Source organism: Peromyscus californicus, unplaced genomic scaffold, assembly GCF_007827085.1.
Source record: "Peromyscus californicus insignis strain IS unplaced genomic scaffold, ASM782708v3 Scaffold_6__1_contigs__length_162567912, whole genome shotgun sequence".
NCBI lineage: Eukaryota > Metazoa > Chordata > Mammalia > Rodentia > Cricetidae > Peromyscus > Peromyscus californicus.
This window is the reverse complement of record NW_026294584.1, coordinates 55,093,259-55,116,143: the sequence shown is the minus strand read 5'-3', so window position 1 is coordinate 55,116,143 and position 22,885 is coordinate 55,093,259. Positions and strand designations below refer to the sequence as shown.

Genomic DNA, 22,885 nt, shown 5'->3' with positions numbered 1-22,885 from the left:
CTGCCCTTCCTTTTTCCCACAAGGTCTGCCATGCATTCTTTCACTCACAGTGTTTATTAAGTATGTGGAAACATGAAAACAGTAATTTAAAAAAAAAGCATGCTTCCCGATGCTAGCCTTGTCCTTACTTCAGGACCTCCCACATCCCATCATATCTAAACTAATTCTGGCTAGTGGCCCTGACCTGAGCTGGTTCCAACCAAGGTCTGGCAAATAGGGAAGCTTCTTGACCTGGATGATGCTGTCATAGAGAGAGGGCTGCAGACTCTGAGCCACCATGTTGGCCAAGATAACAGCCACCATCATGGGCAGGATGTGAGCAATCTGACCAGTTAATTCGAAGCAAATCACAGCTGTGGAGACTGTGTGAGAGACAGCCCCTGTCAGAGCTGCTGCTCCTGGAATGAGAGGAATGCATTGATGGGTTAGAAGTGTCTTTTCTGACATGAAGAATACATGAGGGTACGACAAGAATGACACAGAATAGGAGACAGGACCTCGGTTAGTGCCAACAATCCCAGGATTACTACTTTTTAAGAGTAGGGCTGAGAATGCTGGTCTTTTTGAAAATTATCCATATGATCTAATTTATATATAACCTTCAGTAAGTCAAAAAGTCTATGTACACGCAGAACTTTTCATTTATAATGTGAAGAGAGTGATATCTTATCCATTCTTTGCTTTTCAAAGTTTGGCTCACTCTCAACTGAACATTTAAAAATCCAATAATGGAATCTTATTTTGAGCCTCAGGTGCTGATGCCAACAGTTCATGAATGAATAGCATGAAAATTCAAGAACCTTGTTGTGGACATACAGCAATGAGGCCTCCATTGATCAGGATCCATAGATCCTGACTCTGTTTCTACCATATGAACGATGTTTACTTCCATGAGATATCATGTTCTCATTCACAGAGTGAAAATGTCACTAAATAACTTCTAAAATTCTTATGAATTTAAATCATTATGATTCTATAAGCTCACCAAAAGTATAAGCAATCTAATGTATTTTTAAGTTGTATTCTTATCAACTCAATAGTTACTCATATTTTAATTGTACTTCTTATTCAAATATGAAGGAAAGGCCAGCTTGGTCTACACAATGACCCCTAGGACAGCCAGGGCTATGTAAAGAGACCATGTATGATGGTTTGAAAGAAAATGGCCCCCATAGGGAGTGGCACTATTAGGAAGTATGGCTTTGTTGGAGTAGGTGTGGCCTTGTTGGAGGAAGTGTGTCACTGTGGAGGTGGGCTTTGAGGGTCTCCTATGCTCAAGCTACACACAGTGTGGCACTCAGTTCACTTCCTGTTGCCTGTGGATCAAGAAGTAGAACTCTCAGCTCCTTCTCCAGCACCATGTCTGCTTGCATGCTGCCATGTCCTCCCATGATGAACATGGACTAAGCCTCTGAAACTGTAAGCCACCCCAATTAAATGTTTTCCTTTATAAGAGTTGCCATGGTCATGGTGTCTCTTCACAGTAATAGAAACCCTAACTAAGACATCTTGTCTTTAAAAAATCCCCAAAGCTAAAACTAGTAAAATAAAATGATGGAAATATCCATTGGGAGAATACAGGAGAAGGCTTATATGAAAATATAACAATAAAAGGTCACAGAAGTCTAGTATTGGGAGATATGACCTTAGTTGGTAATGCACAGAGCATTATTCAGAACATAAACCACATAGTATGTGTATACTGGGAAATGTGCATTATGGAAGATGAGAGATACTTGACAAGGCATGAAGAGAACAGAAGATTCCTATTGATAAATGATGCTTTTATAAATGAACTAGGATCAGGCAGTAGAGTGCCATACATAAGTCTACCTCAGAAGTCATTTTAGAAGTCCAGGGCTCATGTTTCTCAGCTCTTACTCCTGTGTTATTAGTCCCTATTACATGAACACAGTCCAGTTTGGATGGACCGGGCCCATCACCTACAGTATTGGTTCCTTGATTCTTAGGAAAGAAAGAGCCTACTAAACATGCAAAGATAATGCAAGGTACCCTATCCTTCTTCTCTTTTCTTTTTTTGTTTTTGTTTGTTTGTTTGTTTTGTTTTGTTTTGTTTTGTTTTTTTGAGACAGAGTTTCTCTGCGTAGTCTTGGCTATCCTGGAACTCACTTTGTAGACCTGGCTGACACTGAACCATCCTTATTTTCTTATTTGATTCCTATGATCCATTTCCCACAGGCAGAAACTAAGGCTTATTTAAAAAAAAGGCAGAGCCAAGAGCTGGTTGTTTGAACAAAACTTGAATTAAATAGTGTTGTATTTAAACTAAATCCTGTATCTTGAAAGAAGATGTATTAGAAGACTTTGATTGTAGGGATTTGGGGTACTCAATGTCTGGTTATAGAGGTTAGAAATATGTCTCACCAATTACTGCATAGCCCCCAGGTAAGATCTTGTAGAGGAAGTCATCAAATAAGATACCCTCAGGGAACAACATGGCCATGATCTCTCCTACCAGCCTTCCAAATGCAGCTCCTAGAGGAAGATAAAAAAGGCAAGTATTAAGACAAATTTTCTTTGTCTCTATGTTTCCAGCATAATCTGTGTTTAGGCACTAAGACCACAAACTCCCAGGATGCTATCTAGGTTCTTCCTTGTTTTCTCACCATCCACCCAGATTATAGCTATCAACACGATGCCATCAACCCTTACCTAGCACAAAAACAGGCATAAAGCCTCCGCAGGGTATGGGCATAGTGGTGGCCACAATGGACATCCAAAACTAGGATTAAAAAAAGAAACATTAGAATACCCTTCCCAAAAGTATCTCCATGCCCCTCTCTCCTCACTGCCCTCCTCCTACCTGCTTCAAAGGTCATAACAGAAATGTCCTGGGATATATAACCCTTTTGGAAATCTCGTCTATCACCATCCTCCAGAACCTGAAAAACTTGGCACTTTCAGGCTGAGAGATCAACAAAGACATCAGGATAAGAAAGTTCCTCCAGATGGCTAACACAAATCCTTCCAACTTTGAGTGACTATATTTTCCTCTTGGCAATCTAGAACAAGGAAGTCCCAGAGGATTCCTCTTTCACTGTTCCCAAAAGACCCTCACCCAGTGAACTGAGTCAGCCCACTCCACCTTTGTGCAGTAGTCCGAGACACTAAGCTGGAGGATGCTTTTTCCTGCTCAGCTGATGTTTCTATAACAGAGCCCAGATCAATGTGGCAGACACTTTAAAGTCTACTGAAATTTTGTAGGGTTAATTTAACTTTGATTTGATCATTTACAAAGTCATGGAAGAGGTAAGCCTCACAGAAACCTGAAGAGAAGACTGCTCTGCTTGAGCCTTTGTCTTTGATATCAAACCACCTTAAACAAGGATCAAAATTTTATCTGGATCCTGGGGACATAGTGATAGAGTGTATTCTTAGAATCTGTGAAGCCCTGTGTTAAATCCCCAGTACTGAGAAAAAAAATCTGTCTTGGCTGTACCACAGGGGCAAACTGAGAACCTGATTAGTCTTTCAATATAACAGAAAAGATATCCAAGGTCAACTTTGCAAGGCATTATTCCAACAGAAATTGGGACAATTATAGTAAAAGCAGTAAGTACACTCTGAGGCAAAGAATGCAGAGGAATTGAGAAATAGAGCAGAACAGGAATAGTGGCTGAACATTAAATATCTAAAGAAAAAATGAAAGTGTGAGATATAGTTTTGAAAGTAAGTCCAATGTAAGTTAATCAATCTTAGAAAAGGATTCCAAACTAATTAGGTACAAGATGAAAACAGCTAGATGTCTAACAGGCTGTTACGATTAAAGTATTTGCAAGTCCTTGAATCATGTGTATGATACACTAATGAGAAATAAATTTCTTAATTTTATGAACTTTAGAAAGCATTCTTTTAAGCCTAAGCTGAACCCAAGAGGCTGTGATGAAGACCCCAAGAAAATTTTACTCTAGAAGTGTGAGACAAAACAGAACATCTACTTCATGTCAGAACATGATCATTGAGATATTTGGGAACTGCAAGTTAAATGTGTAAAATGAAAAGAACACAGAATGATGATTTCTTGGGGAGAGAGGGTTAACCTTGTTATTTCTGCCTTCTCTTCAGAGGACCAATGCTCCATAAATGTAGGTAGGAAGGAAGTAAAGAAAGACAATATGTCAACGGAACAATAGTCATGCAAAACAGTAAAAGATCCTCAAATGAACACTCCAAAATAATAACGTTCATGCAGAGACCTTGTTGAAAATGCAGATGAGCAGAGGCCTCTGAAGACTATTCTACCAGACAATCTAGAGGCAGGATCCATGCACCTGTTGCTTTAGCTTGTTAAGTGATGACATTTAACACACCAAGAAGCCTTATGCTCTCACGTACCATCTCTTTAGAATAAGCACATGGGAATCATAAGGGATTCTGTAGGGTTGGGTTATATGAAAGCTCCAATGATACAGATGATGGGTGATGGATAGGTCTAATTTCAGAGGGTAAAGTAGATTATCTTCACAGATAAGTGGAACACCTAGATCAAGACCAGGGGGTACTGAAGTCACAACTCCCATGGTACAAAGTGGGGTGATTGAGATTAGCAAACTTTTTTAGCTATTGGCACATGAAGGAAAAAAAAACAAGAGTGATGTGGCACACAAGTAACTTCTAAGATTTTAAAGCTCCTTCTGAAGAACTGAGAAACTAGAAACCTGTTACCACTGACTTCATTATATTTAGACCCATCACAAGAAGGAATAATGTGAAAAGCAGGCAAAAAGGCTTCCACAGAGCTTCAGGCTATGCTGAAACTCAACAACACTAGGCAATGCTGCTAGCCTTATTAAAAGGGAGCAAGATGTTGGGATTATATTCATGTTCATGGGAAATCTCTTGATTTACAACATGATGATACCCTGTACACCCTGAAATTGGGAAAACTGGGGAAATAGGATGTTCCTTTCCCAATATTAAGAAACAGCTGAACCAAGCCTAGAACCTACCCCACTGACACTGTTGGAAGGCTACATGGACTAGATTTCAGACCCAGTTGCAGAAAAGTAGTTCTAGTCCCTGCTTTGGACTGAACACAATTTGGATGTCTCACAGGATTCCATTTGGAAATGTCATCTCTGTTGTGAGATACCAAGAGGGTTAGGACCTAATCCAGCTGTGGTGCTGTGAAGTGGAGGCTTTCAAAATCCTATAGGATTAGGCAAGACACTAGGGTGAAACATCAGTGCTGGCTTCCTGGCAGCTTTCTGAGGACAAGAACAGAGGAGATGCACACAGACATGGGAGCTCCTTGCTGCTTACTGTGTGATGTTCTGCACAGCTTAGGACTCTGCTAGCAAGAGTGCCATCACTGGTGTGATGTCATCACTGTGATCTTGGATGTTCATAACTGTGAGCCAAAAATACCCTTTTTCTTATAAGGTAGAGCCTGTCTCAGATATTTAATTACAACAAAAATAGATGGATATAAGTACTTTTATATTTTAATTTGGCTACATGTTCTATTTGCACATTTTAAAAAATAAGAGTACTGTTATGAGTCCAATGATTAGGCAAAGAAAATGCTGGGGAGCAGTGGCTGGTAAAACTGAATTTGCAGCAAGGAATACTTTTGTAATTAGAAATATTAAAGAATATTGGAGACCTTCTGTAAACTGTTGGGCTTGAAATATAGCCCAGAATGTGTTTCTTTTTCTTATACACTTACAATATGAATGTTCTCTAGGCTATAATTCAGTGAGAAGTTAATTATAGTGACATACAGATGAGTCCTTCTATATCATCCGAGTAGGGTTCTGAAAATAAGCTTGACTTCATGAAGATACTTAACAGAAAATCTGGGGATGTGGATAAGGTAAAGAGTAAGTGTTGAAAAACATCTATTTTATTTTTAGAAAACTTTAAAAAATCTTGACATTTTAACAGTCTACAAGACCGCAAAGGTAACATATAGCTTAGACCAAGCTGTATCATTACTGGATCATAGATCCTGAAATGCCGTGAAAACATGGACTGGGTTACTGCAGATGGGATTAGAGACTTGACAGGCAAGTTGCAGTCCATGTGCTGGGCTCATGCTGTAAATCTCAGCTTTCAGGAGAGGATAAGTTCAAGACTAGCCTGGATTTCTTTACTCCCCATGTTTCCCCGAAGCTTAACCAGTATAGAAAGCCAGAACTTACAAATTAAAGAAGATGAGACTTATAAATAAAAATCTAGACATCAAATCCCTACCAAGATTCTTAGAATATCTTTATGAAAAATTATCACGTATATTAAAGGAAGAAACACAAAGGGTAAAACAAACAGAGTGTCCAAAATATGGATGCTATAGATTCAGTTAGTCCACCTTTGGTGAGGTAGGGAAGTAGAAATCCACAACAACCCCTGAGAGCCTAAGCCTGAGATCTGAGACCTGGTGTGTAAAGCAGTTGGCATTTTTATAATAATATCATTGAAAAATACATTAACAAGCAGCAGCAGAAAACAAGGAAATGTAAAATTAGCCAAAGGCCAATGACCAAGAGCTATGTATTTGGCACATGCTGTTTCATAACATTTATTGGATAAATGAATTCACTGTATTATAAGAACAATATCAATATAACAGTGATGCATATTCTTGTACAATATAGAATCACAAATGTATCATAAATAAGAGCAAGATATTGAAAAGCATGAGAGTTTGGGCTGGACAGGGATACCTATACATAAGGCATGCTGTTAGTAAATGAGAAATCATCAAAAAGGAAAAAAAACAGACAATCCTCGGCTAAAATAGGTGTCACAATCAGGTTCGGAAATTTTTAAAAAATCTTTATACAAGGTAGTAATATGAAGCTTCTATATTTATAATTTGTGATGGGCAGATCTGAAAAAGAAAGGAAGTAAAAGGAATTTACACTTATTTCCTAATTAGGAAATGTTAGAAAAAACTGTTCTCGTCTAGAAAAATCCTTGTACTCTCACTGCCTAAGTGGAGAATAATTACATTTGTAAAAATTATTTATAGTCATTAATAATGTTGATTTGGTATTCCTTTACCTTCAAATATCTAGAAAGAAATGAGAGAGTTGAGTGCAAATCACCTAAAAGTGAATAAGAGATCCACGGAGATTAAGGATCTAATTATCTAACATGTGAGAGGAATTTGGTTAATTGGTCTGGGGTTTTTACAGTTATCTATATTGCTAAACTCTGTCTTGTTTGAATTTACTTGACTGCTTTGATGCCTTAGAAAGATAACAAGTGGAACTATTAGAAGGGTTATTAGAGTTACGGCAAACATCGCGAAGTTGACATGAGCAGAGCAATTAAGCTACATCCTGGTTCATTTTGATAGACAGGCTGTTTATGCTGAGGTTTCCTCCCGGTTTCTGTCTAGGTCGGACACAGACCAGATGAAGTTCTACCCTTCCTGTGCAAGGCCTGGGTTCCTCTACTGAAAACAGAAACATGGAGGGGCTCTCATGGGGCAGAGTACCTTCATGATGAAGAAGAGAAGGATGATGATGACCACGTTGACCTGGGGGTGAATCCACACAGCTGACTGGCCCAGGCTTTGGGGGTCACCTATGTGCTTTACCCAGGTATTATTGTCAAACAAGGTACTGATGGCTTCACGGGGCATCAGCTGTGAAGGAAGAAGCAGAGGAGGTTTTCCAGCAATGTACTGTACCTCCTGTGTTACAGAACTCACCCCCAGCCTCACTAGTCCAGGACTTTTCGTTCTTTTCTCCTGGAGAAAGTCTATCCTTGGGCAAAACTCCATAAGCTCCAAGTCTGAGCGGCAGCCCCACCCTTGGCTTAGAGACCCAGTCACAGATGCGACCTAACCCTCTGCTCTCAGACACCCCTAGAGCTGACCTCTCCAGCCATGAATTGACCCATTCCTGGTGGAAAGGTGAGTGAGGCGATGACAAGGGTAACAATTCCAGGATACAGCAGGCGGCTGAAAAAAAAAGAGAGTTAACCATACCCCCCACTCAGCCAGCCCACAATGCATTCACACACAGCTTCCAAGCTGTTGTTTCCCATAGTCTATTCTTTCAGTAAAGCGAACGTATTCTCTTTGCCAAGAAAGCGATCTCTTGGGAAGAGCCAGCATGGCTAGCCTCTACCGACAGTATCAGAGCTTCCCATAGCTGTGCACAGCAGCTCCACTGAAAGCAGTGGTTATCAACCCTTTAATACAGTTCCTCATGTTGTGGTGACCCTCCCAACCATAAAATCATTTAGTTGCTACTTCATAACTGTAATTTTGCTATAGTTATGAATTGTAATGCAAATATCTGATAGGCAGGACTTGACCCAGAGGTTGAGAACCGTTGACGGAAAGGACCTAAAGTTCCACCTAAAGAAGGGACTGCTGGAGGAAATCAGAGGTAAGTGGGCAGGACAAGGGGAAGGACAGTGACTCACTGCTTGGCAAGAAACTGGCTGAGAGCCTTGTGCTTTCGGACACCGAGCATGACTTGGCGATGCAGATAAACGAAAACAGCTCCCAAGAACCCGCAGCAGATCCTGCCGGTGCAAGATACAGGGCTTGACGCTCTGACCCAGACACTGCAGAGGAGCAGACAAGCCCCTCCCCTTTCTACCAGCGGCCTCGCAGTTCCTGCCTTTACTCATGCCCTCCACAGCTTATCCCGGCTCCGGCTCCGGTCCTTCCAACCGCACCCCAGTCCCTGCTCCCCACACCCAGAAAGAGTGGTCCCACTGACCCAATGACAGCAAATGCTGGAAGTTCCTTCAGGTCAAAAGGGAAATCCATTCGAAAATTAGTTCTGAACAGAGCGGTAATGGTGACTGGAGAATGAAAAGGCAAGCGTTATGGTGGGAACTCACAGAAAGCCACAGGTAGGGCGAGAGAAGTCATGTTCAAGTGTCTTCCCTTCCTTCAATCCCAGCCTCTTCTCTTTCATTTAATTTCCTTTTCCCTACTAGCATCTCTCCGTGGTTACACTTTCTACGCCATGATCTAATCCTCCCCTATACCCCGAGCCTTGGTCTGGCTTCCCAAAGGACACCACCCATTCCTTTTCTGATGCGCTCCAGTCATACCTCCTGCCACTTCACCACCATCCCTATTCCACACCACCTCCCCCGGGACCTCCGGTTACCAGCATCCTTGTTCCACACCGCCAAGACACGGAACACAAAGGCACTGAATGTGGCTGCAAAGAATCCTCGCCAGTAATTCCGAACAGCAAAGTAGGTGGAGGTGACCTCGATGCTGAACAGCACTCCTGTGGGGCAGGGAAGCAGGTCAGGTGCAGACACTCCCACACCTCCCACTGCTGGGATCCCAGGCGCTTCACCTTAACTGCGAGTCTGGGAAGGGCCGGTGGGAAGTGATGCTTTCTTCTTGTTCTTTGTAATAAACCACATACATACCTATGGAAGCCCCCCATCCCCACCCCCAGCCCAGACCAGGAATGTGGACCAATGAGATACAGAGCCGATAGGAAACGGATAGGCTCTTAACTCCCTGAACTTCAGGCTCAAGTATTTGTGCACTTAAAGTAAAGGACTAAATGGGCTTCGCAACTATCAAATATCCATGGAGATTTATGGACAGTTCTGTAGAAATATTAAAAACGGAAGAAGGTTCCAGAGCAGGCGGTGGTCAGTGCCATTGCCAAAGGGAGCTCAGGATTTGCATATTCCTCAACACCCCCTTATCTCCCCACGGCTTCCTATATTTTAGGCCTAGTTTATGAGAAATAAGAAAAATAGGATAGGGCCTTATGAAAGCCTACAGGATTCAATACTCCAGGAAGAGAAAGCAGAGCCACCCTGATAATGATGATGATACTTACGAAATGTGACCCCCAAGGATCTAAGCCAGGAGGACAGCCAAGGTGAGAAGAAGGTAAACTACAATGCTTAGAAAGGTGAGGGAGATAAAATGAGAGCTGGCTATCGGTCACTAGTTCTTGTTCTGAGAGGAGATGCTCAGAGGAGAGGGAGGAGGAGGGAATGGAGCATACACATGAGGAGTACTGAGCCAAAGGAAGCAATGCCTATGAAGCCAAGAACGCACCATTGGAAACAACAAAGAAGAGAATCTGTAAGCTTTAGGGCAAGGGAGTTGATCTTTGATTAGGTCATCAATAACATGACTAAAGCTTGACTAAGCCTCATCCATAGCAAACAGGAGGACAGAGAACTGAGATAGAGGGGGATGAGGACCAGCCTAAGAGGTAAAAAAAAAAAAAATGAACGAGGCAAACTTTGTCTTTTTCTTTTTTCCACGGTGTAAATTGTTGGTCTGTTCAAGGCTGGCCATTCCCTCCCTCTTCAGACAGCAGTTCACATAATAGGAATTCTCTTCTTCCCATCCTGTATTCAAAAGCCACATCTCTCAAATCCCTCATGACCTCCACTATCCTTTTTGCAGGGGAACATGATTAAGTCACATTGAGTCTATGTACCAAGGAGATGGTTGCTGGGTGCTACTGTCTCCTGGAGCCAAAGCTGTGTTTTGGCAGAAGATTTTCCCAATGTCTCCTTGAAAAGCCATCCCCAAACTTCCTTGTCAAGTAGAAACCATCCATTTCTCATCCTGGTATGTCTCATCTTGGTATTTTGGGTTATTCTATTTTCCACTTTTAGATCTAGCTGTTTGTCCACATTGCTGAGTTTTCCTGGGATTGGAGGTTCCTTGGAAACTAAGCCCTGGCACAGTGGTGAGCACCCACTTGGGGCTCAATGCCTATACTGGGATGGGCAGGAGAGGAGAGGATATGGAGAAAGAAAGAACACAGCAAGAGAATTTCGAAGAATGGAGCCAAGGGTGCTGGAGAGATTGCTCAGCAGTTAAGAGCACTGGCTCTTCTTTCAGAGGACCCAGGTTCAATTCCCAGGACCCATGGCAGCTCACAACTGTCTATAACTCTAGTTCCAGGGGATCTGACACCCTCACACAGATATACATGCAGGAAAAGCACCAAGTCACATAAAAAAAATGAGTAAATCATGCCAGACAGTGGTGGCACACACCTTTAATTCCAGCACTTGGGAGGCAGAAGCAGGAGGATCTTTGTGAGTTCAAGGCCAGTCTGGTCTATAAAGCAGGTTCTAGCACATCCAGCATCACACAGAGAAACCCTGTCTCAAAAAACCTAAATAAATAAATAAACAAACAAACAGAAAGAACGGAGCCAAGTGATGCAGAGCTATGCCAGCCACTCTTTCTGCCTTGCTCTTCAAATCCTAAGGGGGAGAAGTCCGTAGTGGGAATCAGGTGGGTCTCTCTTCTTTGCCTTGCCATAATAAAAGTAAAACCAGCTTTACTTTGCCTGGGAGCAATTATCCAACTTATATGTTACAAGCATTTCCTCCCCATAATACAGACCTGGGAGGCTTTTCTCTAACAGTTTGTCACAGTGTGATCAGGAGTGAGAACCAACTTTCATATTACCTGAGACAAGCATAAGATGTGCTGCTAAAAGAAAAGAGAGCTTTAAAAACATGAACAGCTGCTAGAAACTCTGGTGTCTTAGGTCTGGCATGTTGTTCTCTTCTTCCATTCTGCGTTCCTTCTCTAATTTCTCTTCTGGTTCCCATGCCTCTGTCCAGTGAAGGCATTGCTCTTGGTCTCCCTCTCCTGCTACTTCCTGACATAATTTCCTTCTCAATTTCACTTATGCCTGTAGCATCAACCATGGACACAGGCTACTGATTAGATTCAGCTCAGTTCCTGGATTGTAGACTCATCAACCTAGCTGCCTGCTTTATACTATTTGGCCATGCCATAGGAACTTTAAACTCAATATCCTCTAAGTAAAATTGGTTCACTCCCCTCCAGACCGAGTTTGCTTCCTGTGCCCTCTTCCATAGTCACTAATGCCACTATCTGCTGCATTTTCAGTGTTGTGAGCACGGGTGTTGGCACCGAACTCTGTCTCCTATCTTCACATAAAATAAGCCACCAAGCAGCATCAATTTGACTTGATATCACTTGAGTTTCTCGGCCCCTCCTCTACCTCCTTTGCTGCCCAGTTCTGTCTGTCATCATCCAGCATCAGGACGATGACAATAGTCTTCTTGTTAATCTTAGATCAATCCTGTTAATCCACAACCAGTTCTATCCTGCACACATGTGCCAAGGGGATTGGATGGGCAGGCCGAGCTAACCATGTCACTTCCTTGTTTTAAATCCTTCCATGGTTTCACTTCACCCACGACAATACCACACAAAGTCAGTTCCATGAGATGACACAAGTCCCATGACATGTTCTCTGCGAAGGGGGCTTGGTGGGAAGGGCTGTTTGCAGCTACCGTGGGTGTTCCCAATGCATCCCAATATCTCAGATGTTTTCATCACCTTTCCAGTTCAATAGTTTTTAACTACTTATTTATTCCCCTTTAATCATACATTTTCTAACCAATTGGAACTTGCAATGGTTTTTCACCAAGAAGAATTGTGCTCTGTAAAACATATTTGGGCAAATACTACCCTAGAGGGTAAAACCTGTATTATTCTGCATGACTTCTGCAGACCTTCATGATTCAGCCCCACTTATCTGTTCTGAGTCACTTCCTATTATACTTTCCCATTCTCCCTAGTACTACTCATTACTGTAAGGGCAGATATTGACTTTGGATCCTGTCCATTCTGTTTGGAATTTCCTTTCCTCCTTGCAGGCTCCTACTTACTAATTACGCCCATGACAAACACTGTCTCTTTCATAAAGCTTCACAGTCTCCCCAGGCTGCCTTGACGGTTCATTGCACTTTGCCTAGGAATGCCACAGGGTCATTAATTGCCTGTGATGATCTCAGGGTCTGCCTCCCTGAGCCCCTTGAGAGTGCAGCACCAATCCCACTACCTGGCACACAATGGAAGCAAAAGGGCTTTGGTTGTTTCGACAGGATGCCAAATTATATTCCTTCTATCAGTATAAGGAATTAGGAGTTGCCTGTGTTGTGAGTAAAAGATCTCAAAACTACATTTTTTTTCTTTCAGTTATTCTATATTCATAAAAAAGAATCAAGCACTGCCACCTGCAGACAGGTTTGTCATTTGCAGCATAATGCAAACAGCCCAAGGATAGCCCCTTTACTTGCAAGTGCTTAACAATTTCTTGCGTCAAGAACAATGCATTACTGTACCTTTCCTAAGGTGAGATTCCCATCCTTGTCACAAGGCCAGAAAGAACCTTTTGACTCCTCATATAAGCTGTAGTCTCCGGAAGAGAAGGCAGGTTCTCTTCACTTTAAAATGTTTCTAACAAAACCAAAACAACCACAAATTCTTCTTTGATTTGGAAGGCTAGAGGGTAAATAAAGGCAGTGTGTGTGTAAACACAGGCGCGAACGTCTGATGTGCAGAAACGCAAACACACTACCATTCACTGGCAGAGGCTAATGACTTTAATGACCAGAGCTGACAATGGAAGTGCAAATGGGATGCCAGGGATGCACACTCGTCCTGGATCTCCTTATGCTGCATGCTTCCACCGTGTGAGAACAGGGATATGGGATGTGCTTTCAGTAAAGCACCATTTCTGAACTCTCACCCATACACCATTTCTGAGGCAAGCCATTTCAGATACCTGGAAAACTCATCTATGAAAAAAAGACTAATTGCCATTTCATCATTGAAAAGAGCCTTCTAGCAGCTGGTTGTTTAAAAAGCATACACCCTTCCTATAACCGTATTTCTTCAGTTATCAACATGGAATTTCATCATCAGTGATTTCAGTGAAAGAGCCATATAATCCCTGCCCTGTTAACATAGCCACAGCTATTTCTGACAAGGAAATAACAGGTTTTCCTTTTGTGACTAAGTCCTGTCATTAATAACCCATGATAAAAGGAAGTGGGAACTCAGGGTAGGTTGCAGGGGGGGTAGGGGGGGAAGACTGGGGGTGGGAGGAGCGAGGAGAGGAGGATCTGTGATTGGTATGTAAAATGAATAGAAAATGTCTTAATAATAATAAAAAAAATTGAGCCATGCGGCAGGATAAAGAATTAACTTACACACACACACACACACACACACACACACACACACACACAACCCATGATAACATCACTATTCTCCTTAAATGGATAGAAAGAGCTACACCCACTTGTAAATTGCTGGCATATCAAGAAACAACTTTCTTTAAAGCTCCCGTAAGTACTTCTCATTCTGAAGTTCACCATTAATCTATCACAGTCTACCAAAACCCTAGTGTCGTTAATAAAACACAACAAGAGGTAAGTTTTCCCCTGGAGAAGGAAGTACAGAAAATCTCCTGCTACAGAACAGCCTGTGTCAGGCAAAGGTACTGGCAACACAAAAAGGCTTTAGCGTAAGTGGGGCCAGGGGAGCTGCTGGGGGTCTAATCTCTGGCTCTGTAGGTGCTACCAACATGTCTCCTCCAGTCACTGGTCTTTCTGTAATGCAGTTCTATCAACCCGCACTCACAGTGTTAGGTGGGAATCTATGTAAAATAATTAGAGGCTCGAGGCACATGCTACCTAAGAGTAGCTGTTCTTTTTATAGTGGAAACAGTTAGTCCAAGCTCTTGGTGAAGCTGACGAGAACTAGCTGTTGAGCAAGACAAGGCAAATGGGCCCATGCACTGGGGATGGGACAGACTTGCCTCCAAGTGGTGTTCCAAAACAGCAGCCGACCCCCACGGCACAGCCCACTGTCAGGATGTCAGTGTAATAGTATGGCTGCTACTAGGGAGAGACAGACAGATGGACAGACAGACAGACAGGTAGGAGGGGGAAGGGCAGGGCAGAGAGATGGGAAACAAAGAAGAATGAGAGGCCTACATCACAGGAATGAACATGGTCCCATCATCCCTGTGGTTCCCAGGCCAGGAGAAACTCAATGAGTTTGGCAACCAAGAAGTGACCTCCTACACTCAAGGCCAACAACTGAAAACAAACTAAGGAAAATGTTAAGTAAATAGACATCAGGCAGGCAAAGGAACAGATAATGGCCGAACAAAGAGGGGCCGCGGATAAGCAGCAAGAGGCAGGCCAGGACTTCACTCCGATAGAAAGGTAGTAGAAACGCCTGCAGGAGAGAGCAGCGGTGTCAAAAGAACACTCGGCTCTGTAGCAGAAAGGCGTGGGTCCCTAAAGACCACAGGCAACGATCCAGTCACTCCCTGGATGCCCACCCATCAGTCCCTTCACTGGCCCCTCTACCCAAAAGCTACAGCCGACACCCACCCGCCCCTCCGAGTCTGGCTCAGGCAACCCAGGGAGGGAGGAAGTGAAACTTGCCTCCAACAGGGGCTGCAAAGCAGCATCCCACGCCCACTGCACAGGCTGGCACCAGGAGATCAAGCTGCCCAGGCACGGTCTGCAACAGAGAAGCACGACGGGCAAGGCAGGTGGGACAGACGGGCAGTATGTAAACCAGCGTGGGCGCGTGTCAGGAACTATAGACGGGCGGGGCGGCACAGGAGGGAACGTGGAGAGGGACTGACCCAGTCCATGTGGGGACGAGGGTGACACGGGGCGGGCCTGGCTCAGGTCGCCATAGAGGGCACAGGTCAGGAAGGGCTAGACACTAGGAAGACAGACAGAAGCTGGACGGAGGGGATGCTATGGCTAGGATCAGCAGGCACGGACATGGAGAACTGGAGCGTGGGTTAGTGAGATGCCGCCAAGGCCAGCCCAGAGCAGGCAACCCTCCCCTGCTCTCCGCACACATTTGAGGGCCTCCTTCTACCAACCAGGCCCTGCTGTGCGGTACCCCGCCTCACCCTCACCTCGTAGACACCACAGAACACGGACATAAACTTGCTCAGGACAGCAGCGCAGATGCTGGCAATGTGAACAAAGGGACCCTGGAAGAGAACGGGGGGAACCAGGGATCAGGGATGGAGGAGAAGCACGGAGACTCCCTCCGTTGAATTTCCTGCTCCAGGCCCTGGGCTAGGTGAAAGAGAGAAGCCAGATAAGAGCTCTGCCCTCAAGGAGCCTCATCCCAGAGAGGAAGAGATGATGAATCAGTGTGTTTTCAGATAATGCTAGGGCTAGGAAGCCAACCAAGAGGAGTAAGGCAAAAGAGGTAGGGTGGGGAGAAGAAGGTGTCCTCCCCTGGCCAGTCACCACCTGGGTTAGCGCCTTGAGTGATAATTACATGAGGGAGTCTCATGGGCGTCAGAGGGCGAGTGTTCTTGGCAAAGGGAACAGCAAACGCAGGGGTCCTGACTGGGACAAGCGTGACATGGTGGACATATGGGAAAAGCCTTGTCATCCAAGCACAGGGAAGCAGGCAGGTGGTGAGGCTGAAGACCCAGACAGACAGGAAGAGGTGGATCAGCCTGGGGCTAGTCAGCTGTTGGGAGGAGTGCAGAACTTATATTAAGTGATATGGAAGGCTCATGAGACAATATTGAGTAGAGGGCAGAGGTGTCCAGTTCTGTTCCGTTTTGAAAGATGCTTTGGCTGCTGTGCGGAATTTGATGCTAGAGGGCAAGTGTGCACACAAGGCTGGAGTTTAAGAAGCCTAGCTGTCACCTTGAAGAAAGAAGTCTCATTCTAGGTCTCAGTTTTCTCATGTCAAAATAAGGGGAAACCAAAGACTGTGCTGATGAGGCTAGCCTGGAATACATTTAAGTTTCCAGTGAGCCTGAGCTACAGGATGAGACTATTTCAAACAAGCAAACAACTAAACACCAAACAAAAATAGGCAATAAATAAATGAAAAATAAATTGGACAAGGAGATTGGTTCAGATTATGTAGAGGACAGACATTTTGTAGAGACGTTCTGGTTGTCATAATTGGGACCTGCTACCAGCATCTATAGTTAGAAGCCAGGGATAATGCTAGCATCCCACAAGGCACAGAGCAACATCCCTTTTCCCAGCAGAGTTTTCCAGTCCCAACCCATACTTATGTCCAGACTGAGGGGCTGCTGTAAGGTCTCCCCAACTTTAACAGTCTGTCACCAACGACAGGGTAAGGAATGAGGGTGAGGAACGTCCAAGGCTTCCCCTTTGTTACTGCCTTTTGGCCCTGGCTGAGTCCAGTCAGCTCTGTCAGCCCTTCGCTCAGCTATGCAGACCTACCTCCTTCCCCACAGGGATGCCACTGCCCAGCCCAGCTGTCAAGGCCACCACCTTGGCTACAAAGGCCTTGAGTGTGAGGTACTCCTTCAAGACAACACCACGAAGAATTGTCTTCATCTCAGGGATTCCAGAACCTAAAAGTGTTTAAAAAAAAAAAGGATAATGTACAGGTTTGAGCTAGAGTTTAAATGGGAGAGGAAAGCAGAACTGGAGAAGGAGATAACTGTGGTGAGGCCTCAAAGGAGTCTGGAGGGTGGAGGGAGTTCAGAGTGGGAAGTCTGTAAGAAACCAGACTGCATCATCTTATAGAAAGCACTCACCCACAGCCTGGGGAGAGATGAGTTGGCAAAAGAGGGCACTGAAGAGGATGAGGATAAGTGGGAAGGTGACCCAGGCCAGGTACTGCAGAGGAAGGCTGGGCTGCATCTGGGCATAGGTCCACTTGTAGGCTGCAGGGACATGAGCACAAAGCCTGGGACAGTCAGGGTCTAGGAAAGGTTGACAGCGGGACCATCTCACCACCACCCTCACACTCACACCACCAGATAGCATGCCAGCTTGCTCTCATGCCCTGGGCATCTTATATGCCTGGCCCCAGGGCATTCCTTTCACTGTACAGTAGGAACTCTGAGTTGAGGGAGGTGGCTATCTGTCCAAAGTTCCCTCTGGCAGAGGTATCTATGTGGTGGCTGTGGTGCATGCCACTGTTGAGTAAGAGGCTGTAGCACCTGGCTATAGGCCAGAGGGTGACCACTGACAACTGAAAGGGACTCCTGGGACTTGGAAATTTCAGTGATGAAACTAGGAGGGACCCTGGGAAAGCTGCCCAAGTCAGTCAGCCTGTCTAAGGGGCACTTATAGTTTGGGTGGCAGCTGGCAGGAAAGGCCTAGGTGGTGATCTGGTTTCCAATTAGTTTAGTTTTATCTGGAGTCAGAGTCATACCTGACCACCCATGCAACATGCTCAGCCCAAACACACCTGGGCTACCCGAGACAAGAGCTCAGAAACAGTTTCAGTGTGGAGAAGGTAGAGGGCAGCAGTCCAGGGAGAACCTACCCTGAAGGCTCTTGGCACTAACATAGTCCATGCACCAGCTGACTAGAGCCATCAGTAGGCCCAGGAGCACAAGAAAGATCCAGTCTTCCCCCAGCTTCCTTCTGACCACGCGTCCCAGGCGGTGGACACAATCTAGGAAGAGGGAAGGGTCAACAAGGGGGAAAACAGCTCTCTAGTCATTTCTTGAGGGGCAGGCTGAGGAGTGGAGATGGGAGCGCCTGTGTATGAGTCACTGGGCATCTCTTCACACCTCTGCCAGTTGGTGTGCCCATCCTGCCGGGAAGTACTACAACCATACTCTCTGCGAATACATGAATTTCTATGCAAAACTCACTTCTTTCCATTGGGAAAGAAGAAACAAGGCAAAGTACTAAGGAGGTGGAGGGGAGATGTCTTTTGCTTACTCAGAAGAGGGCTTTGGTGTGTGACAGGTTTGTTGTGTGTGTGTGTGTGTGTGTGTGTGTGTGTGTGTGTGTGTGTGTGTGTGTGTGTGTTGGGAGATGTGTGATGAGACATCCAAGTTACTCTCTCAACCCTGTACCTCCTACTCCAGATTCCTTTAATTCTCAGTCCCCATCACCTTGACATTTAGAATAGTGGTCCTCATCCAAGGTGTCCACGGTAGAACTGGAGCCCGTCTTCTTGGGCATTCCCCTGTCTTGTTCCTTACATGAATATTTCTCTTTGTGATGGCCATATATCTGTATGGGTGAAGAATGGTCAGTGTCTATCTCGTTGAAGAGTCAGAAAGAATACAGAAGACATCATGTAGACTTAGATTTGCAGAGAAGAGGGAACAGGTTTTGAATCTGGACACTGAAGGCTGCTGTAGGGTACTTTAAGGTCATCCCATCTCACATCTTTACTGTCTGTTCACACATGTCTGTTTTCCATTTTTTGTTCAACCCTGCTTCTGTTCCACCATTTTCCCCCAAACCAGGCACATCTTGATCCACAGTAGCTTTATCAAGGAAGTTAACTTATTCTTAGAAGTGAAGGTACTAAGGATTGTGCAGAAATCATACATCCATATCACATAGGCATTTCATGTGTCACCCTGTGTTCCTCATGTCTCTATATTTTCCTGGTACCTCTGCATTTGACTTCCCACCTCAGGATCCCAAATTAGACACAGAGAGGCTGTACTAACCTAGTTAGCAATGGACTCTGTTTTTACGGGGCCAGATGGTGGCCGCTTGCATTTTGCCTTGGTATGCTTGTCTGCCTGGAGACACTCAGCTTCCTTACTGAAGTTGTACAAAGTCCATCCTGCTCACATTCCAGAGCTTGTAGACACAAACAGGAACTGGGCTCAGAGAGGCAACTTAATCTACTTCCCAAAGTACCCTAACTGGGTTCTACCAACAAGTGAAAGGGAGCAGACCCACCCCCCTGTTAGCATTTGTGCTGTGAAGGATGTAAGAGTGCTAATCATTTCATGCTGGTCCCACACACCCTATACCAACTCATCCTCTGGGGCCAGGGTCAGGCCAGGCCATGTGGCTCATTCTGGAAGAGCCTGGGTAGAAGAGATCTTATTTCACAATATGAGCAGCAGTTTGATGTTTTGGTCCTGAGCAAGCACATACTAATTATCCTGCTCATGAGTCTAGTGACCAAGGAAAGCAGCATTTCTCTTCAAACTCTGCCCATGACCCAGAGATAAAAAATACTTCCAGCTGGGCATGGTGGTGCACACTTTCAGTCCCAGCACTCAGGAGGCAGAGACTTTGTGAGTTTGAAGCCAGTCTGATCTACATAGAAAGTTCCAGGCCAATCAGGGATACATAGTATGATCTCATCTCAAAAACAAACACACACAACAAACCAGAAAATATTTCCATTGAAGATCAACTACTGGGGCTGCCTAAGCACTCTGAATTGTGGACTGGGAGAAATGAGGAAACAGCGTGCTCTCTTCCAACACTCAGGCTGGGGAAACACTGTAAGAGCCAGATGTATTCTGCTGGTCCAGCAGTAACCACCACACTATGGCAGGTTTAGAGGGGAGCGAGAAATCAAAACCCAAATGTACAAGTGATGGAATGTCTGCAAAGTGTAGAGAGTCCTCTAGTGTGTGCAGGGCTGAGGGTGGCAATGGGGGACAGAACCATCTTGACAAAATGCTGATGATTGTTGAATCCTGGGAGCTCATTACGCCATCCTAGTCTTTGTATAAGTCTGTATTTTTCCCTCACAAGCATTAGACAAAGAAAACATTACATTCCTGCTTGCTTTCAAAGTAGGTTGGAATCCGGATAAACCCTGCTCCCAAACTAACTTGCCTTTTTTTCCTACACGAAGCATCAGTTCTTTTAACCAAGTGTCTTGTCACCAGAAAGGGCTCTAACTAGCCAGATGGTGGTGGTGCACACCTTTAATCCCAGCACTTGGTTGGCAGAGGCAGGTGGATCTCTGTGAGTTCAAGGCCAGCCTGGTCTACAGAGTGAGTTCCAGGACAGCCAGGGCTACACAGAAAAACCCCAATCTTATAAAAAAAAAAAAATGCCCTAACTGCACCTTTGCTCAAGTGGTCAGCCTGCCTTCTCCAGAAATGTGGCACTAGGGTGAGAATGAGCTGGCTTTGACATTTATGTCCTGATCTTCAACACACCTCTGGGACCTACCCTTAGCAACTGCTCAGAGAACGGATCCTCACGACCCTGTGCTGACACCATCCACACAGGCCACCTCCAGGTTCCCAGCCTGACTCTGTCAGCAACACCCTTCTGCAGTCTGCTCTCTTTCCCTCAAGACTCTTTCCATTCTGTCCCATTCTGTATGCTTGTAGGTAAGAGGCACACTTATTTACATTAATAGTGACTTGTAAATCTTCCAAAGCAATTTCACCTTTCCTGTCTTGTGCCCATCCCCATTTCTCTTCTCTTAGTTGTCCATATACCACTGATCCCCAAGCCCTGGATGGCAATTGCCTCTGGACACAGCTCTGCACTTTCCTAAGTATCTTACATTTCATAGGAATCTTAAATTGTTTTATAATTAATGTGTGTGTGTGTGTGTTTGTGCGCACGCGTGCACACGAGAGAGAGAGAGAGAGAGAGAGAGAGAGAGAGAGAGAGAGAGAGAGAGAGAGAGAGAGAGAGAACACAACCTGTAGCAGTGGGTTTTTTCTTTCCACCATGTGGGTCCCAGGAATTGAACTCAGTTTGTCAGGCTCGGAGGCAAGCACCTTTTACTTACTGAATCATTTTGCTGGCCTTTTCACAATTATAACAATACTCCAAAAAACAAGACCCCAGAAACTCACACAAGCTAGGTAAATGTTCCACCAGAATTCTACCTCTAAGCCCTTAAAAATTGGACACCATTTCTGTGCCCATTTTAATACTGGTCATTGATCATTGATAAATCATTTGTTTCCCCCGCTTGTCCCAATGCCTTTCTTCTGACTTTTGTGCAAGTGTGTGTGTGTGTGTGTGTGTGTGTGTGTGTGTGCATGCATGCATTCTACAGGGCATTCACTGAGTTAAGAAACCCCAGTCTGTCTGCATGTAGGTGAGGGTAGAGGAGATCCTCATAGCATTTACAGTTCCTACAAGAACCACTCTGGTTACGTAAGCATGTAAGCATGCATTCTTCATGTTAGCGTGGCTCTGCTGGGTTCCCACACGGTTCAAATATTCTGCTAGTAAAGGCTATTTGAAAGTGCACGCAATTCTTAAGTAAATACACTAAGCTCAGATCTTTAAAAGGCTTTCATATTTTGAACGTATTTACCATTTAATTTTCAAAATGAACACCGTTCCCCCTTCTCACCTAACTCCCAGGTCCCACCAATCCTTGGCCCTGCTGACACCTGCCTGCTGTTTCCCTCCCACCCAGACTTTACCTGTGTTGGGTGGGCATTGTGCCTGGGACCCATGTCCTTTCGGGGCCGGTGCTGAAGGCCCCCATTCTCTGAGGGCAGTCCATAGCTGGTACAATGTTCAAAGGGCATGTACTGGTACTGGGGGGCACTGCCCCACCAGCTTTGTTCACCCCCATGCTGCTGGGAGTAGGACTGGGACCTCTCCATGTGTCCTCCCCCAACCCCCAGCCAGGCCTTGGCCTGCTTGCTCCCACTTTCCCCCCAGTAGCTCCTTAAGCCTCTGCTTTTGCCTGTCCCCAAGGCGTCTGGGGCACCATGCCCACCTCCAGCTATTTATAGCTATCACTCCATCACATGACATGCCCCCCCTCACAGTGCCACATCTGATCCTCCTGGGGTCGAAGCAGGTGTGAGTGCAGTGTGGGGGGTGGGGTTCGGATGAAAACCTGTGGGACTGTCCAACAGGGAATTCCCTCCTAGAGCCAGCAGTATTGTCCCTTCCCTAGGAGGCTCACAGCTCCAGGTCACTAGTCCCTCTATAAATATCATTAGGACTGCAATGAAAAATTTCCTAGTGCAATTTCTAGGCTGTGTGTAGAACTGAGTGTAGAACTTCCTTGAATACCTCATGGGAGGTGAGGGGAGAGAGAGAGAGTCGAATGAAGCCACTCAGAATTCTGGTAACATTAGACAGGCAACTCACCTGCAAGAGTAGCTGACGCCTCTCTGCCACCTCTCCCTGTCGGGCTGTCTTCAGCTCGGTATCTCTTAAGGGTTCAGTCCTCATCTGGACCCTGAATTTTTCTGTGGCCAGCTCTCCACATACATCCCATTCCCAGCTTGCTGCCCTTGAGTCTGGCAGAGGCGGCTAAAAACACTGGAGTGCCTCCCCCTTGACCCCACCCTTATCAGCCACTGGGTGTGGAATGGTGTGGGAAGCAGGGGTAGTAGCCTTGGGTTCTGCAGCATCTCTCAGTTCCCAG

The 22,885-nt window shown here is 45.0% G+C and overlaps 1 protein-coding gene across 1 annotated transcript in view; it reads right to left on the bottom strand.

The window, feature by feature from the left end:
* Clcn1 (chloride voltage-gated channel 1) overlaps positions 1 to 22,124 on the bottom strand; it is a 30,269-nt gene extending 8,145 nt beyond the window's left edge. The window contains exons 1-15 of the mRNA XM_052722100.1: positions 21,924 to 22,124; positions 18,654 to 18,774; positions 18,074 to 18,205; positions 17,337 to 17,465; positions 17,017 to 17,150; positions 15,711 to 15,788; positions 14,583 to 14,661; positions 9,105 to 9,230; positions 8,706 to 8,790; positions 8,404 to 8,505; positions 7,849 to 7,933; positions 7,466 to 7,615; positions 2,674 to 2,743; positions 2,386 to 2,496; positions 185 to 398 (exon numbers count right to left, since the gene is read on the bottom strand). Of these exons, the coding sequence (XP_052578060.1) occupies positions 185 to 398; positions 2,386 to 2,496; positions 2,674 to 2,743; positions 7,466 to 7,615; positions 7,849 to 7,933; positions 8,404 to 8,505; positions 8,706 to 8,790; positions 9,105 to 9,230; positions 14,583 to 14,661; positions 15,711 to 15,788; positions 17,017 to 17,150; positions 17,337 to 17,465; positions 18,074 to 18,205; positions 18,654 to 18,774; positions 21,924 to 22,109 (1,802 nt within the window). The 5' untranslated portion in view covers positions 22,110 to 22,124. The remainder of the gene's footprint in view (positions 1 to 184; positions 399 to 2,385; positions 2,497 to 2,673; positions 2,744 to 7,465; positions 7,616 to 7,848; positions 7,934 to 8,403; positions 8,506 to 8,705; positions 8,791 to 9,104; positions 9,231 to 14,582; positions 14,662 to 15,710; positions 15,789 to 17,016; positions 17,151 to 17,336; positions 17,466 to 18,073; positions 18,206 to 18,653; positions 18,775 to 21,923) is intronic.
* Positions 22,125 to 22,885: the final 761 nt, after the last annotated feature.